The 15964-nt window shown below is 38.4% G+C and overlaps 2 protein-coding genes across 3 annotated transcripts in view; one reads left to right on the top strand and one right to left on the bottom strand.

The window, feature by feature from the left end:
* Nucleotides 1–4211, top strand: part of rab43 (RAB43, member RAS oncogene family) — a 40417-nt gene extending 36206 nt beyond the window's left edge. Inside the window, exon 3 of the mRNA XM_073072146.1 lies at nucleotides 2516–4211. Coding sequence (XP_072928247.1) covers nucleotides 2516–2655 — 140 coding nt within the window. The 3' untranslated portion in view covers nucleotides 2656–4211. The remainder of the gene's footprint in view (nucleotides 1–2515) is intronic.
* A 7604-nt stretch (nucleotides 4212–11815) lies between these two features.
* Nucleotides 11816–15964, bottom strand: part of LOC140741767 (haloacid dehalogenase-like hydrolase domain-containing 5) — a 42703-nt gene continuing 38554 nt past the window's right edge. For both annotated transcript variants that reach the window (XM_073072139.1, XM_073072140.1), the window contains 2 exons: nucleotides 13932–14120; nucleotides 11816–13471 (listed from right to left, as the gene is read on the bottom strand). In XM_073072139.1, coding sequence (XP_072928240.1) covers nucleotides 13084–13471; nucleotides 13932–14120 — 577 coding nt within the window. In that variant the 3' untranslated portion in view covers nucleotides 11816–13083. The remainder of the gene's footprint in view (nucleotides 13472–13931; nucleotides 14121–15964) is intronic.

Raw genomic sequence — 15964 nt, 5'->3', positions numbered from 1 at the left:
AACATGGGATCATTCCCCTTGAAGTCCTGTGCTGATGCTGCTATACCACTAGCCAGCCTATTTCGAAAACAGTCTACCCTTTCATTTCTTCTACCAAAGTGCATGACCATACACTATCCAACACTGTATTCATCTGCCATTTCTTTGCCCATTCTCCAAATCTGTCCAAGTCCTTCTGCAGCCTCTCTACTTCCTCAAAACTACCTACTCCTCCACGTATCTTCATATCGTCTTCAAACTTTGCCATAAGGCCATCAATTCCATCATCCAAGTCATTGACATAAAACATTAGATGGCTAACTTTTTATTATATGTAAAAGTACTATGATTCAACACAGATGAAGATGAATCTCTAGGTTATATATAGTATACATACGTTGATAATAAATTTAAACTTTGGTCTTTGATCATATCTTGTATGTTTGAATTCCTGTCCATTTTATAACTCCTGCAATTTGATCAGCCTCATAACTGGGGCGCTGGTTTACCAAGAATTTACTTGCATGTACACCAATGGATAAATAATGTGTGGTGTTACCACCATAATTTCTTGCTGTGACAATGCCACAAGTCTGGATACATTAGCGAATGAAATCATGTTTAATAGCTTAATACAATATCATAATTTTTAAGACAGCAGGGACGACCTCTGTTCCTGAAGAATCAACCAATGACAAAAATTCAAATTTTATTATAAAAGTTGAGATAATCTTTCTTCATTTTTCATGAATCCGAAACCATAACCACAGCACACTGGTTTTCCCCCATCACTTATATAGTAATGGAAAGGTGTTACTTTGTGATTACAGATCTCAAGAATAAAAATCAATTTGTAAGCCTCGAATATCTTAAAGCAGTACATATTCTAAAATTGTTTTCAAGCATCTCTTGAAAGCTTTACATAGGTTAACTTATTCAGCCTTGGAAAAAAATCCTTTTACAGGAAATGTTTTAAAGATAAGTCAGGATGTTTAAAACAAAACAGGAAAGGGGCTTGTTATATAAAAGATTTGCTGAGTACATACACACATCATTCTCATGTCTTGGAGTTAAAGTGAGCAAATAATTTGTTAATGTTGAAATATTGCACCAGAATTGTTGTCATTTAAAATCGTGGATTGAAGATAAACAATGAAATCTTTTTTCTTGAATTTGCAGACAGTAAATCACTACTTTCTTCATGTAGACAATTTAAATCAGTGTAAAATAATTTACCCCTGGGAAATGCTAATTCAACAAATTCTTGTAGATCATTATGTTTTGCTCAGGAATACTTATGTACAAGCTTAGTTGAAGGAGTAAAAATTAAATAGTTGAGGGCAAATATCCCCAGATAAAATGCAAATGCTGTACATGACCAGGACAAAAAGAGTAAAGGGGAAGGAACGACAACTATACAAAGTTTTAAACAGTCAATAGAAAACTAACAATGCCAAATTGAAAAGGTCAAGTACGGGCCAAATTGAGTGACAGGGCCCGAGTCTGACAGCGAGGAACGACCCAAGGTTTGGACGATTTAAGCATCAGGCTAGATGTAAAGGTCAGGGTATCGGGGCCTGAGGTGAGGAACCGGCTGGTTCAGCTCACTGCTCAGTGAGGCTTACTCGTCTCTGTGCTGAACTGAAGCTCTGGGACTACAACTAACAGATTACTGGATCGGCTGTAGAGATGACCGGCTTCGCGGCTGTCGACTCACTTTCATGAACTTCAGTTGTTTGTATGGTTTGTTTTTTCCTTTCCTGCACATTGGGTGGTTTTTTTAAAATGGGCTTTATTGGGTTTCTTTGTTTTGTGGCTGCCTGTAAGGGGACAAATCTCAAGGTTGTACACAGTATACATATTTTGATAATAAATCTACTTTAAACTTAAAAATAAGCAGATATAGAGACAGGCGTATCACAGCAGCGGACAGCCCAAGGTTCAGTCCTAAAGTTTACCATTTGACATCATATTTTCAGATTTCTAATTGGCGCCTCACCATATCAATTGCAATGGAAGTACAATCTTCAGCTGATTTCAAATTGTGTTTGCTTTCCTTGAATTCAGGCATGGACCACAATCTGGACACTATCACTTAATTGTTTTATTGTAGCTCATGCCCGTCTTTCTGTGGAAGGGTCATTATTCAAAGAAAGCAAATTGATCAACTTTCCTCGCCCATAAAAAGTAACTCATTCAGTGACTTTACGCTTGAAGCACCAGCATTAAAAGATGCATCATATATTGTCAGGATTTCTACAGTAGCCTATTCTCTTCCGTTTTCTTCACAGGGACTTCTAGTGTTCAGTAGATTTTTTTAAATATTCAAGTGTATTTAGAATGTATCAAATTACTAAGGATTAATTTTGCATCAATGGTTTCAAATTTTGCAAGTAAGGACTTTCTGTGGAATGAAATAAAACCATAAGATATAGGAGCAGAACTAAGTCATTTGGCCCTTTGAGTCTGCTTCACCATTTCATCATGGCTGATCCACTTTTTCTCTCAGCACCAATTTCCTGCCTTCTCTCCGTAGCCCTTCATGCCCTGACCAATCATGGGTCTATCAACAAACAAGAGAACATCTGCGGCTGCTGGAAATCCAAACAACGCACACAAAATGCTGGAAGACAGGCAGCACCTATGGAAAAGAGTAGAGTCAACATTTCGGGCTGAAACCTTTTGGCAGGACTAATCTATCAATGTCTGCCTTAAGTATACATAAAGACTTGGCCTCCACAGCTGCCCGTGGCAAAGAATTCCACAGATTCAACACTCTCTGGTTAAAGAAATTCCTCCTCATCTCTGTTCTAAAAAGATGCCCCTCTATTCTGAAGCTGTGTCCTCTTGTCCTGGACTTTCAATAGAAATGGTTTCTATTGGAGGAACCCTAGCGACAGATATGATGTAGCCACACAAAGAACTGTACCCTCCCTTAACAATTGCCTAACCTCGGGCAGCAGTGCATCGGTGACATTTTGCATTTGCTGCCCCAACTATGTTCCAACATTCCCAGCTGACCTTACTGATGCCAACTTAAAATTGGGTTACCTGATACAAGATTGTCTCTGAGAGATTAATTCGAATCCACTTAAACTCATTTAAGTAGCAGCCTTCTGAAGGGAGAGTGTCATCCCGGCAATCACAGGTGAATTGAAATGCAAATCCCTGAGCTTGATTAAAAAGAAAGCATCTTGCTCGCTGCAGCACGTGCACAGTTGTAACACGACATAATATTTTGACTCTAATGATGTTAACCCGATTGGAAAGTGAGATATTTGCCAACAGAAGCGAACATACATTGGGAAGGTGCTTGATCATTCAACTGAATGAACGGGGCGGCATGATAGCATAGTGGTTAGCACAACGCTCTAAAGTACCAGCGACCAGGGTTTGATTCCCACCCGTCTATAAGGAGTTTGTATGTACTTCCTGTGACCATGTGGGTTTCCTCCAGATGCTTTGGTTTCCTCCCACAATCCAAGGACCTACCAGCTGGTAGGTTAACTGGTCATTGTAAATTGTCCTGTGTTTAGGCTCGGATTAAATCGGTGGTTGCTGGGCAGCACAGCTTGAAGGGCTGGAAGGGCCTATTCCACACTGTATCTCAATAAATAAATAAATCAATAAATGAAGAAAGATAAAGAATGCTTTAAAAAAATCAACTTACTTATGTTCAAGTTATACTTTAGCATTAGTCAGGCAGCTTTGGACATGTTGAGAATGTAAAGTGATCATTAGTCACCTTTGTGATCCTCCAAAACATTTCTGCAAACTAGGAGTCCGATGAAGTATTTTCCACCTTCCATGATAACTGCAACTGTCAACATCCACCAAGACGGGAGTATCCCACTTAATTAGTTCTGTTACGTATTCGGGCAACAATAATATAGATGAGTTAGGCAAGGGGTTTTATAACGAATAACATGTTTATTAAACACTGATAACAAACCCCCTTCAAAAGTAAACAAACCCAAACAATGATCCGAGCTCAGCTGCTGACAGCTGGTCAGACAGTTCTTAATAGCTTTGCAGTCTCAAACAGTCTTTAAAGTAGTATTGAAAAAAACAGTTCTCCAAAGCGAATTGCCGAATGAAAACAGTTCAAAGAACGATATGCCGACAGTTCAAAAGCTCACGGTACTTTTAAAAGGAGAGACTTTTTAAAGCGATGTAAATTCTCTTCCACGTCGAATTTTATTAAATATAACAACTTAAAGTGACTGACCTTCCTTCCACAATATTCTCAATCTCCCGCTTTTTCCAGCGGAGACTATCATGAGAATAGTAAACGAAATCCTTCCGAATGAGGATCACACAAGGTCGAAGTCAATCCATCGAAAATCGATTTTTCTCGATTTGTCTTCCAAACTTCACTCTCCATTAGCAAAGAAACCGTTGGCTCTGACCTTTTAAACTTTAGGCATTATATAAAACTTCATTTTTAACTAAACTGCGTCATCACATTAAATCACGCAGTAACATGAAGTCATCTTGGCAAATCCTGCCACGAACTGCCCCACCTGACAGGGAGGGTCTTCCTTTTATACCCTGTAGAAAAAACCTGTCACATGACCTCTACTGGCGGGAAAATGACATCACTCCACCATTACCTCATGTCCAGTATAACTTCAACCCCAGTCACGTGACAAGGGTACCACTGTCACGTCACACGGGTACGTAACACCTCCCTCCAAAAAAAAACATTTTTGGTCTATCAAGAACAAAAATTTTTAACAACTACTTACAAAAAAAAACAAATGTATAAATTATATAACATACACAATATACAATACAGTAGGAGTGTTACAATAAAAAAAAACCACTCCAAAAAAAAAACATTGTACATTCAATATCGAGATAGACAATCAGCAACCACATTATCTCTACCTTTAATATGAGTTATCACAATATTGTACTCTTGTAACATCAAACTCCAATTTAACAATCTTCTGTTTTTGTTTTTCATCTTACTCAGAAAAACTAACGGATTATGATCAGTGTAAACAATAAGTGGTTTTTGAGTTGTACCAACATATACCTCAAAATATTCCAAAGCCAAAACAAGAGATAACAATTCTTTCTCTATTGTTAAATAGTTTCTTTGATGCTTATTAAATTTCTTAGAAAAGTAAGCTACTGGATGATCAACCTCATCACCCTCATTCCTTTGCATCAATACTGCTCCCGCAGCTTCATCACTAGCATCTACAGCTAATGAAAAAGGTTTTTCAAAGTTAGGTGCCTTAAGCACAGGTTGTTGACATATCATTGTTTTCAATTTTTCAAATGCTTCCTGACAAAACACTGTCCATACAAACTTTACATTCTTCTGCAGAAGATTAGTTAATGGAAGGGCAACATTAGCAAAATTCTTACAAAATTTTCGATAATATCCTACCATTCCCAAAAACCTTCTGAGAGTTTTTTTCCCCGTCGGAGTGGGAATTTCCAAAATTGCCTGAACTTTTGCCTGAACAGGAGCTACCTTACCTTGACCTACAACATAACCAAGGTAAGTCACAGTAGCATGTCCAAATTCACTCTTGGCTAAATTAATAGTCAAGTTAGCTTTTGAAAGCTTTTCAAACAATTTCTCCACCGCAATAATGTGTGCTTCCCAAGTATCATTTCCTGTCACTAAATCATCAATATAAGCATCAGTATCTTTCAAACCCTGAATCACAGAATTAATCATCCTCTGGAAAGTACCTGGGGCATTCTTCATCCCAAATGGAAGAACATTATACTCATATAACCCAGATGGAGTTACAAATGCAGAAATCTCTCTACCTCTGTCCGTTAATGGAACACACCAATACCCTTTCAATAAATCAATCTTTGTAAGGAACTTTGCTTTTCCAACCTTATCTACACAATCATCTACTCTAGGAATTGGATATGCATCTGTTTTCGTTACAGCATTCACCTTCCTATAGTCCGTACAAAACCTAATACTACCATCAGGTTTTGGCACCATTACACATGGCGAACTCCAATTCGAGTTAGAATGTCTAATAATATCATTCTCTAACATGTATTCAATTTCTTTCTCAGCAAGTTCACATTTTTCCATGTTCATCCTATATGGATGTTGTTTAATAGGTTTGGCATCTCCAACATCTACATCATGTGAAGCTATAGTAGTCCTTCTCGGAACATCTGGAAGCAAATCCTTATACTTAAAAATCAATTCCTTCATCTGTTGTTTCTGCTCTAGCTGTAAATGTGCTAATTTCTCATCCATATTTTCCAAAATGGTCGAATTAGGTAACCTAACAGAAACAATGTTAGATTTAGAATGAAAGTCAGATGAATCATCTATCATGTTCCCAGTTAAATCCAACTCATTCTCACTAACCACAACAGTCACAGTATCAGATTGTTTCTCAAAATATGGTTTAATCATATTTATGTGGCAAAGTTGTGTTGACCTTCTACGATCTGGAGTTTTTATTACATAATCCACATCATTAACTCTAGACACAATTTCATAAGGTCCATGAAATCTAGCTTGTAAAGGATTTGTCTGCACTGGGAAAAGAACCAACACCTTATCTCCAGGCTTAAACATCCTCATCCTAGCTTCCTTATCATACCAAGTCTTCATTTTCTCCTGAGCCAACTTCAAATTTTCCTTGGCTAAGCTACAAGCTTTATGTAACCTGTCCTTAAATTTCAAAACATAGTCCAACAAATTAGTATGCACTTCCTTACTAATCCACTGTTCCTTCAATAAAGCTAAAGGTCCTCTAACTCTATGCCCAAACACAAGTTCAAATGGACTAAACCCTAAAGATTCCTGTACCGATTCCCTTACTGCAAATAAAAGTAAGCTTATACTCTCATCCCAGTCACTTTCATTCTCCACACAGTATGTCCTAATCATATTCTTGAGAGTAGAATGAAACCTCTCCAAAGCACCTTGCGATTCTGGATGGTATGCAGACGAAGTAATTTGCTTAGCTCCCAATTTATAAACTATCTGTTGAAACAATCCAGACATAAAATTACTACCTTGATCAGTTTGTATTTCCTTAGGCAATCCAAAATAAGTAAAGAATTTTATAAGAGCCTTCGTCACAGTTTTAGCTTTTATATTCCTAAGTGGTACTGCCTCTGGAAACCTAGACGAAGTACACATGATAGTCAACAAATACTGATAACCAGTTTTTGTCTTTGGTAATGGACCAACACAATCTACAATAACTTTAGAAAACGGTTCACCAAATGCTGGAATAGGTTGTAATGGAGCTACTGGTGTAACCTGATTTGGTTTACCCACAATTTGACAAGTATGGCACGTCTTACAAAACATTGCCACATCTTTTCTTAAACCAGGCCAGTAAAAATGTTTTAAAATCTTGTCCACAGTTTTCCTTACCCCTTGATGTCCACCTAAAGGCACACTATGAGCTAAAGTCAAAATCTCATTCCGATAAACTTTAGGAACAACTACCTGATAAACAACATTCCATTCCTCACTTGCAGGAATTGTAGGCGACCTCCACTTCCTCATCAACACTCCTTTTTCCAAATAATATCCTACTGACACCTTCTCAATTTCACTACCTAGTAAAGCTTGTTCCCTTAATTTTATAATCTCAGGATCTCTATTCTGCTCTGCTATCATCTCCTTCCGAGACAGAGATAAATCTTCATAGTCAGACTTACTCCCAGAATCTTGTTCAAACAACGAAGGTAAGAAAGTCTCTGACACATCCTCAAAACTCAAATCCTGAGTTGAACAGTCATGAGTAACAACCTCATTCTGCACATCAATCTTTTTAGCCATAGCTCTAGTCACAACACAAGAAGAATCTGTGTTAGAATTCACCTCTGGTTCCTCTGATTCCATTGTCAAATGCACTTCAGGAAAAACTTGTCCACCTGCCAAGTCATTACCTAACAATAAAGAAATACCCTTCACAGGTAAGCTATGCTGTAATCCTACCTTAACAAATCCTGTAACTAACCCTGACTTTAAATTTACTTCATGTAAATGTACAGGCATAAAATCACTTCCAACACCTCTTATGTAATTTACCTCACCAGTATCACTCTCTTCATTAAACTTCAACACACTATCTAACATCAGTGATTGAGAAGCTCCAGTATCCCTAAGAATCTTTATTGGCACCAGAGTAGATCCTTCTTTCAAGGATACAAACCCTTCAGTTATAAAATGATCATATCCCTTTCTAACTTGGTCAGACTCTAACAAATCCTCATTTGTGTTTACCAAACCCTGTAACTTTACAGGTGCTTCAGTATGTTGCACACAAGCATCTGGAACTGCTTCCTTCTCTTTCTTTTTCAATTTGAAACAGTTAGCTATTACATGGCCAGGCTTCTTACAATAGTTACAAATAAGACCAAACTGTCTTTCCTTCACAGGTTTTCCTTCCTCCTTACCTCTCTCATTAACCTCTGATTTAATTTCTAATTTACCTGGAGTCTCCATATTATTTTTCCTCTTAAAAATTCTACCCTGAGGAAATTTATTCTTATGGATTAAAACATACTCATCAGCTAATCTAGCACAGTCCTGCAATTTATCAGTATCCCTCTCATTTAAGTAGGTCCTTACTTCAACAGGAATGCTTCTTTTAAATTCCTCCATCAAAATCAGCTCTCTCAATGTATCATAGTCCTCATTTACATTTTTAGAAGAAACCCATCTCTCAAAACACATAGCTTTATCATAGGCAAATTCCACATAAGTCTTTTCCACAGACTTTTTCAAACTCCTGAATCTTTCCCTATAAGCTTCTGGGACCAACTCATACGATTTGAGAATATTTTCTTTCACAATATCATAATCTAATGCTTGCGCAGCAGTTAAAGCTGTGTAAACGTGTCGTGCCTTGCCTTTGATTACACTCTGTAATAACACTGACCATTTATCTTTCGGCCACTCTGACATCCGAGCAATAGTTTCAAAATGTTGAAAATATCTCTCCACTTCTGTTTCACTAAATGGAGGGACCAATTTAATTTCTTGGCTAGCAACAAATGGTTTTCTAGTATCAGAAGACTGATTCTCAGACCTTAAATTCACCATTGCATATTCAAATTCTCTTTTCTTCTGCTCAGATTCCAATTTACACCTCTCTAACTCTGCTTTACTTTGTTCCAACCTCATTTGTTCAATTTGCAACTGCATCTCCAGATTACTTATTGGAAACGATTCTAAAATCGATTCTTCAAAATGACCCGAAGCCACAAAATGTGATGCGATCTTTCTCTGTATTACAGCTTTTGATGTAGTTGGCAAAATCCCTTTAAGATGCAACCGATTAGCAAGTTCAGAGACTTCAGTTTTTTTCGCCTTCGCTAACAAGTCCGCGTCTGGCGAATCCAGAAACTCATCAATATTCATCGTTGCCGAATACCACTCACAAGCCAATCAAACAAAAAAAAATCGAGCAATCCCCGTTACCAAAACACCGACTCAAAATTCAAAAAGCTTATTAAACTCAAACAATTCAATCCCGGACGAGCCCCCATATTTATGTTACGTATTCGGGCAACAATAATATAGATGAGTTAGGCAAGGGGTTTTATAACGAATAACATGTTTATTAAACACTGATAACAAACCCCCTTCAAAAGTAAACAAACCCAAACAATGATCCGAGCTCAGCTGCTGACAGCTGGTCAGACAGTTCTTAATAGCTTTGCAGTCTCAAACAGTCTTTAAAGTAGTATTGAAAAAAACAGTTCTCCAAAGCGAATTGCCGAATGAAAACAGTTCAAAGAACGATATGCCGACAGTTCAAAAGCTCACGGTACTTTTAAAAGGAGAGACTTTTTAAAGCGATGTAAATTCTCTTCCACGTCGAATTTTATTAAATATAACAACTTAAAGTGACTGACCTTCCTTCCACAATATTCTCAATCTCCCGCTTTTTCCAGCGGAGACTATCATGAGAATAGTAAACGAAATCCTTCCGAATGAGGATCACACAAGGTCGAAGTCAATCCATCGAAAATCGATTTTTCTCGATTTGTCTTCCAAACTTCACTCTCCATTAGCAAAGAAACCGTTGGCTCTGACCTTTTAAACTTTAGGCATTATATAAAACTTCATTTTTAACTAAACTGCGTCATCACATTAAATCACGCAGTAACATGAAGTCATCTTGGCAAATCCTGCCACGAACTGCCCCACCTGACAGGGTGGGTCTTCCTTTTATACCCTGTAGAAAAAACCTGTCACATGACCTCTACTGGCGGGAAAATGACATCACTCCACCATTACCTCATGTCCAGTATAACTTCAACCCCAGTCACGTGACAAGGGTACCACTGTCACGTCACACGGGTACGTAACAGTTCTCCATTCAATAATTCTACAGATCACCATTCTTTCCCCAATTAATGCACTTTGGCTATAGGGTAATACCCCCTGCCAAGCCAAAATAATGCCACCGAGGCCAACAGCCAGTTGAAATAGCTAAACCTTCATTAGGAGACTGAGGAGGTATTCAAGTGTAAGAAAGCCAAATACCAGGAGCTGGTAGAGCAGAGCCAGAGACAGAGGTGGAGGGCATGATGCGAGCCTACAGCAGGTGGGTTGTAGAGGTTTTGCTGGCTGCTCACTGTGCTGAACCTACTCTGTCCTTGGCATGAAGGGGTCTGCAAAGAAACGAGACATTATTGGAGTATAAAATATTATGGAGTATAAAACTTAATGCTAAAAACTATGTGGAATGCTAAAGACAATGGTGTGTTGGTATATGCTAGTGAGAGGTGGCTGGGAGAGGTGGTCAGCTTTGAAGTTGGCTATGTGCTAAACTTGTATTATTTGCTGTGTAACCAAACCTATGTGGAATGCTAAAGACAATGGTGTGTTAATATATGCTAATGAGAGGTAGTCAGCTTTGAAGTTTGCTATGGGCTCTGCATGTATCCAATTGAATGTAGACGACAATGGTGTGGTAATAAAAGGTAGCTAAGAGATGTTTTGCTTTGAACTTGTCTGCTGTGTAACTAAAGCTATGTAGTCAGACTAGAACATGAATAAGTCAATAGGTAAAAACAATAGTGGCGGATGTACTTGTGATATGCACCTATAGACCGCTTGGATATGTTAATGCAACTAAACCAGGAGATTGCTTTAAAAAGCTGCTGTGTCTGAGAATCGGTAGACAATCAGCGACTAGCTCAATGACTGTCTCAGCTTTGATTTGCAAATTAAAGTTTAACCCTTCTTGAAGAATCTTCTGCGTCTCCTGGTCATTTGTAAAGCACGAAAAACCACGACAACATCAGGACTGTCACAGGGGCTGCTACAGAGCTATGGATCAAGAGGTGTGACTCATGGACCAATCCTGCTGGGACACAAGCCAGGGCCTGATCAACCCTGGTTGGGTCACCTGGACGAGGATGTCTGATATTGAAGCACCTGACGACCCCAGGTTATGTCACTGATGATGTGTCCCAGCACATCCTAGGATGTATCTCAGCATCAGGACTTGGACTTGGCATCAAACATCATCATGGGAGCATCCTCTGCAGAAGAACTGTTGAGGTTCCAGAACACAATTCTTCTCCATCTTTTTAAGGGGGATTATGGTTAGATATTAAAATGATGACCTTATTACTGACCCATGTGCTGAAAGATGATTAAGAATAAAACTGTGTGCATGAACAGAAGACAGGTTTGCATAGTTGCTTGCTCATTAAAAGAACTAATTAGTATCAGTGAAAATCAATCTCTTCAATATTTATACAATTGGCAGAGTTGGGCAACAGATGGGTCTGAGCACTCAATACCAGTCTTTCACTTACAAACTAAGTTTGTAGAGGCACGTGTTCATCATTGCACATATTGTGACAAAAGTGTTTAAACTTTAATACTGCATTAAAAATATTCAAAGAGAAAATAGCAAATATTATCAAATGATGAAATAAAGGGACCATAATCATAAACAGAGTTTATTGTTTAATACTTAAGTGGGGGATTTCCACATTAGAGATGTTTGAGGAATTGAAAACTTAAAAAATAATTAGTTAAAATCTTATATACTGAACCCCCATTTTCTAACAGGGTTATTAATTAATCCATGTATAATTACATCTTTGATGGCAGTTTTTGTTCAATATGGCAAGCCGTCATATTTAAAGATAATCTTACTAAAGTGGCAGTGCATGCCACAATATTGAAGTACTGTTTAAAATGTATAGTCCTATCATAGTAAGTAACATACATTCGCAGACCATTTAACTTAATATTGGAAGATGACTATCTTCTCATCTACTTTCTGGGTAACAAAATACAATACAAAATACTAACAGTATAGAAAAGTTATTAACATGAAATTAATAAGTCTTATCAAAAGAATGAGTGGTTTTGCACCATTGCTATTGCACTAACTAATCATACAAACAGGAAATAGAAAACTATACAGGTACAAAACCGGTAACCATGTATATACCGACTTCTATTTATACACATATGCCTTGATGTGGGCTATGATTATGAAATGGAGGAGGAAATGTGACAAATAATTTTAGTACTTTTATGTTAAACTTAACAGTTCTCCATCAAAAGAATAAGATCAATAACATTTTAAAAGTTTTTTTTTATCTCCGGAGTGTTGGCTTAATCAACAGTAGCAGCATCATCTCAATGCACAATTTATGCTTCTGTCAGGAATTTAAAATAAATTAAAAGCACCAACGTATTTCATTAAATTATCATGGAACCTGTGTCCATACAACTATTAACAATATGGTTAAAAAAGCCACGTTGATTCTGACTGTGGAAAGAGTATTTTTTGTAGATGTGATCCATAGAGAGAGGACAAATTATTCCTTTGCTACATTATTAAAACATATGGGAATTACTGGACCGTAGGGTGACACAAATTAAGAAGCTTGTTGGACTTACATGATCAAATTAACATTTTGGCTACAAGCACATACACTTGTATCTTGGGGTAACCTTGCCAAAGCAGAGGGAAACCATTTGGAAGACAATTTGATATTTGAACCAAACAAGGCAACTTGCTTTTATACAATTCTTTGTAAAAATCTACATTTTCTATCTCCAGATGCAAGTTGAACTGATAGGTCAAAGCTTTATAAAAAAAAACATTAGCTTGGCACATAGTTTTCCAGCTTATAGATCAGTTCCACAGCAGCATCAATATTAGGTACGATATAGTCTGGATCACATAAATCAGCGTCAAAGCTAAAGTCCCTGTGGCCATGAAATACAGGTCCTGTAAGGTCCTGATGGCCTTTTATGTCATCCTTACAGGGATTGTAGACACCTGTGCAAACCAGCACAGACTTACAGGAAGTAGCAGAACTCTGTGCCAGTCCACCCGCCATTACATTAAGATCTTCGTCCTGACAAACTGTTGCTGTTGGCCTTCCTGCAGCAACTTTGACGTGCACCAAGGAGCCTTTAGTAGAGGATTCCTCTTCAAGGCAGCGGTTGTATAGATTAGCACCATAGATGTCAGTCATTAGATTGTCCCTAAAATAAAATAAAAATTTAAGCACAAAGCATTGAGACATTGGACTAGAGGTTCCCAGACTTTTTGAATGAAGTTCCTACTTGTTCACACTTAGCAAAATCCACACCCCACACTAACTGCTGCTCACTCTACAAGCACGCTATGGGGATGTCCCTAGAATTCCTGAGGACTGTGAAGAATCCTACGGCCGGAAGAGCTGGCGACTACTATACTTTTAATTTATTTTTGCTTTCCTCGTGAACTTCCCAACTAATTTGCCTCCATTCTTTTAAGGACTCACGACCCCCTGTAACTTTTGCCCCAAACCTCAACGGGCTTTTGCGTACTGCAAGGGGGAAACTGCGGCAATACACTGCTACGCCTTTTCCACAAACACTAGAGTGTACTTTAAAATATCTCATCAAACAGTGCTTCTGGTCTCTTGACAGCACATCTTTTTCTATAATTACAGTCACTTACCCAATGGCGTAAAGTCTGTGGATGGGCTTCTCCCACCCTCTTCCAGCAGCTTGAGCCTTTATTAGACACTCTGCATAATGGTAGGTTATTTCACTTGGCTTTCCTAATAAGAGCTCATACTTAAGATCATTGCCCGTGATTTTCTTGTAAATCTCTTCAAGACACAGCACAAATACTCCATGGCCAAACCTGTGAAGTTAACAGGAAGTGTGAAAAGAAAAACCCTCCACAGAATTTTTTTCTTCAATTTTTTTCATAGGATTTGTAACTTTACTTTCAATCTCAAGAGACATTTGTCATATTTGATTGCCCTGTTTAATAACTCTGGACAATTCTACCCCACTTTTAATGCATTAACCAATGCACTTCATAGAAGTATTATCAGGCAACATTAGTGATTAAGCCTCAGAAGGTATATTTAGGCAAATGGTCTGGTCAAAAGAGGAAGACTGGACAGAAGTAATAGAGGTAGAGTGAAGGAAACTCCCCTCTTCAAAAATAAAATTGCCCACAATCTCTTTGTATAGCCAGTTGCCCCAGCTCCCCTCCTGCTCCAAAAAAGGCAGGCATAATTGAATTAGCTTTTGCTGTATGAAGTAGTGATCCAATTTGACTAGTTCATTGGGGACAAAATATAGATATTACATTTTTCGCCCACCATTTACCACTCCCCTGGTTATACACATTAATATACTCAAATAGCTATTTTAGTTGGGATTTTGACGTGCCTGGGAAATAGCTCTGTGGCCACAAAGGAACTAATTCTGCATTCTTCTGCCCCTGTGGAGATCAATGTGGGGTAAGGCACTGATAAGAGTGTGGAGTACCGTTGAGGAGAGGAAGTGGATGATCGCCAGAGTGAGAAGCTAGTCAAGAAGATCAGGGAGAGTGTCAGGGCAGAAATCAGGTTACAATTCAGAGGCAACAGGGGTAGACCATAAGACATAGGACCAGAATTGGGCCATTCAGCCCATCGAGTCTGCTCTGCCATTCCATCATGGCCCATCCTTGATCCCACACAACCCCATACACCTACAAGGCCAACAAGTACCTATAAAGGTACTTATCACTAATGGTAAATGATAAAATAACCTTAGGGAAACATGATACCTCAGACTCTGTGACAGCAGCCCATGTAGGGATAGGTCCTTTAACATGGGAACAGGCCCCAGTCCTCTTGTTATGTATTTAATGCCTGCATATTCATGAAACTGGAACACACCAATTCATATTAATCAGTCATGCGCTGAACGCTGATAAGCAGCTTGCAGAGTCCCAGCAGAGAAATTAGATGAAACCGTAGGAATGTTGCATTGTACACACCAAGTACTCAGTTCGGTTTAGATAAGACTCACTTGCTTAGTTTAGAAGAACAATGTGCTATGAATTTCTAAGAAATACTACTCTTCCTTAGTATGTTTTATCCCTCCTATTTCTAAACACTAATAGATTTCCCGTGTATTATCTTGCTATATATGTCTTAAGAGTCTTTTTTCTATTTAAAATTCTTAAACTATATTGATGGTCTTTCCTTCCACAATTAATGGTCAATTATAGTATTATTATCATGTGCCATGTCTTACGATGTGGGTGATCATGGTCTTCAACCATGATTGTTTTTGGCATATTTTTTCTGCAGAAGTAGATTGCCATTGCCTTCTTCTAAGCACTGTCTTTGCAAGACGGGTGACTCCAACCATTATCAATACTCTTCAGAGATTGTCTGCCTGGTGTCAGTGGTCACATAACCAGGGCTCGTGATGTGCACCGGCTGCTCATACGAGCATCCACCACCTGCTCCCATGGCTTCAAGTGACCCTGATCAGGGGTGGGAGGGGGGGGCTAAGTAGGTGCTACATCTTGCCCAAGGATCACTTGCAGGCTAGCAGAGGGAAATATTGCCTTACACCTCCTTTGGTAGAGATGTATCTCCACCCCACTACCCAAATTATAATATACAAGAACCAAACCTATCGGCAAATGATGTTATCAATAAAGTTTGTGTAGTAAGTATGCATACCAATTACAACAAT

The sequence above is a fragment of the Hemitrygon akajei genome, chromosome 19, assembly GCF_048418815.1.
Source record: "Hemitrygon akajei chromosome 19, sHemAka1.3, whole genome shotgun sequence".
NCBI lineage: Eukaryota > Metazoa > Chordata > Chondrichthyes > Myliobatiformes > Dasyatidae > Hemitrygon > Hemitrygon akajei.
The sequence above is the reverse complement of the archived record's forward strand: the minus strand, read 5'-3'. Positions and strand labels throughout refer to the sequence as shown.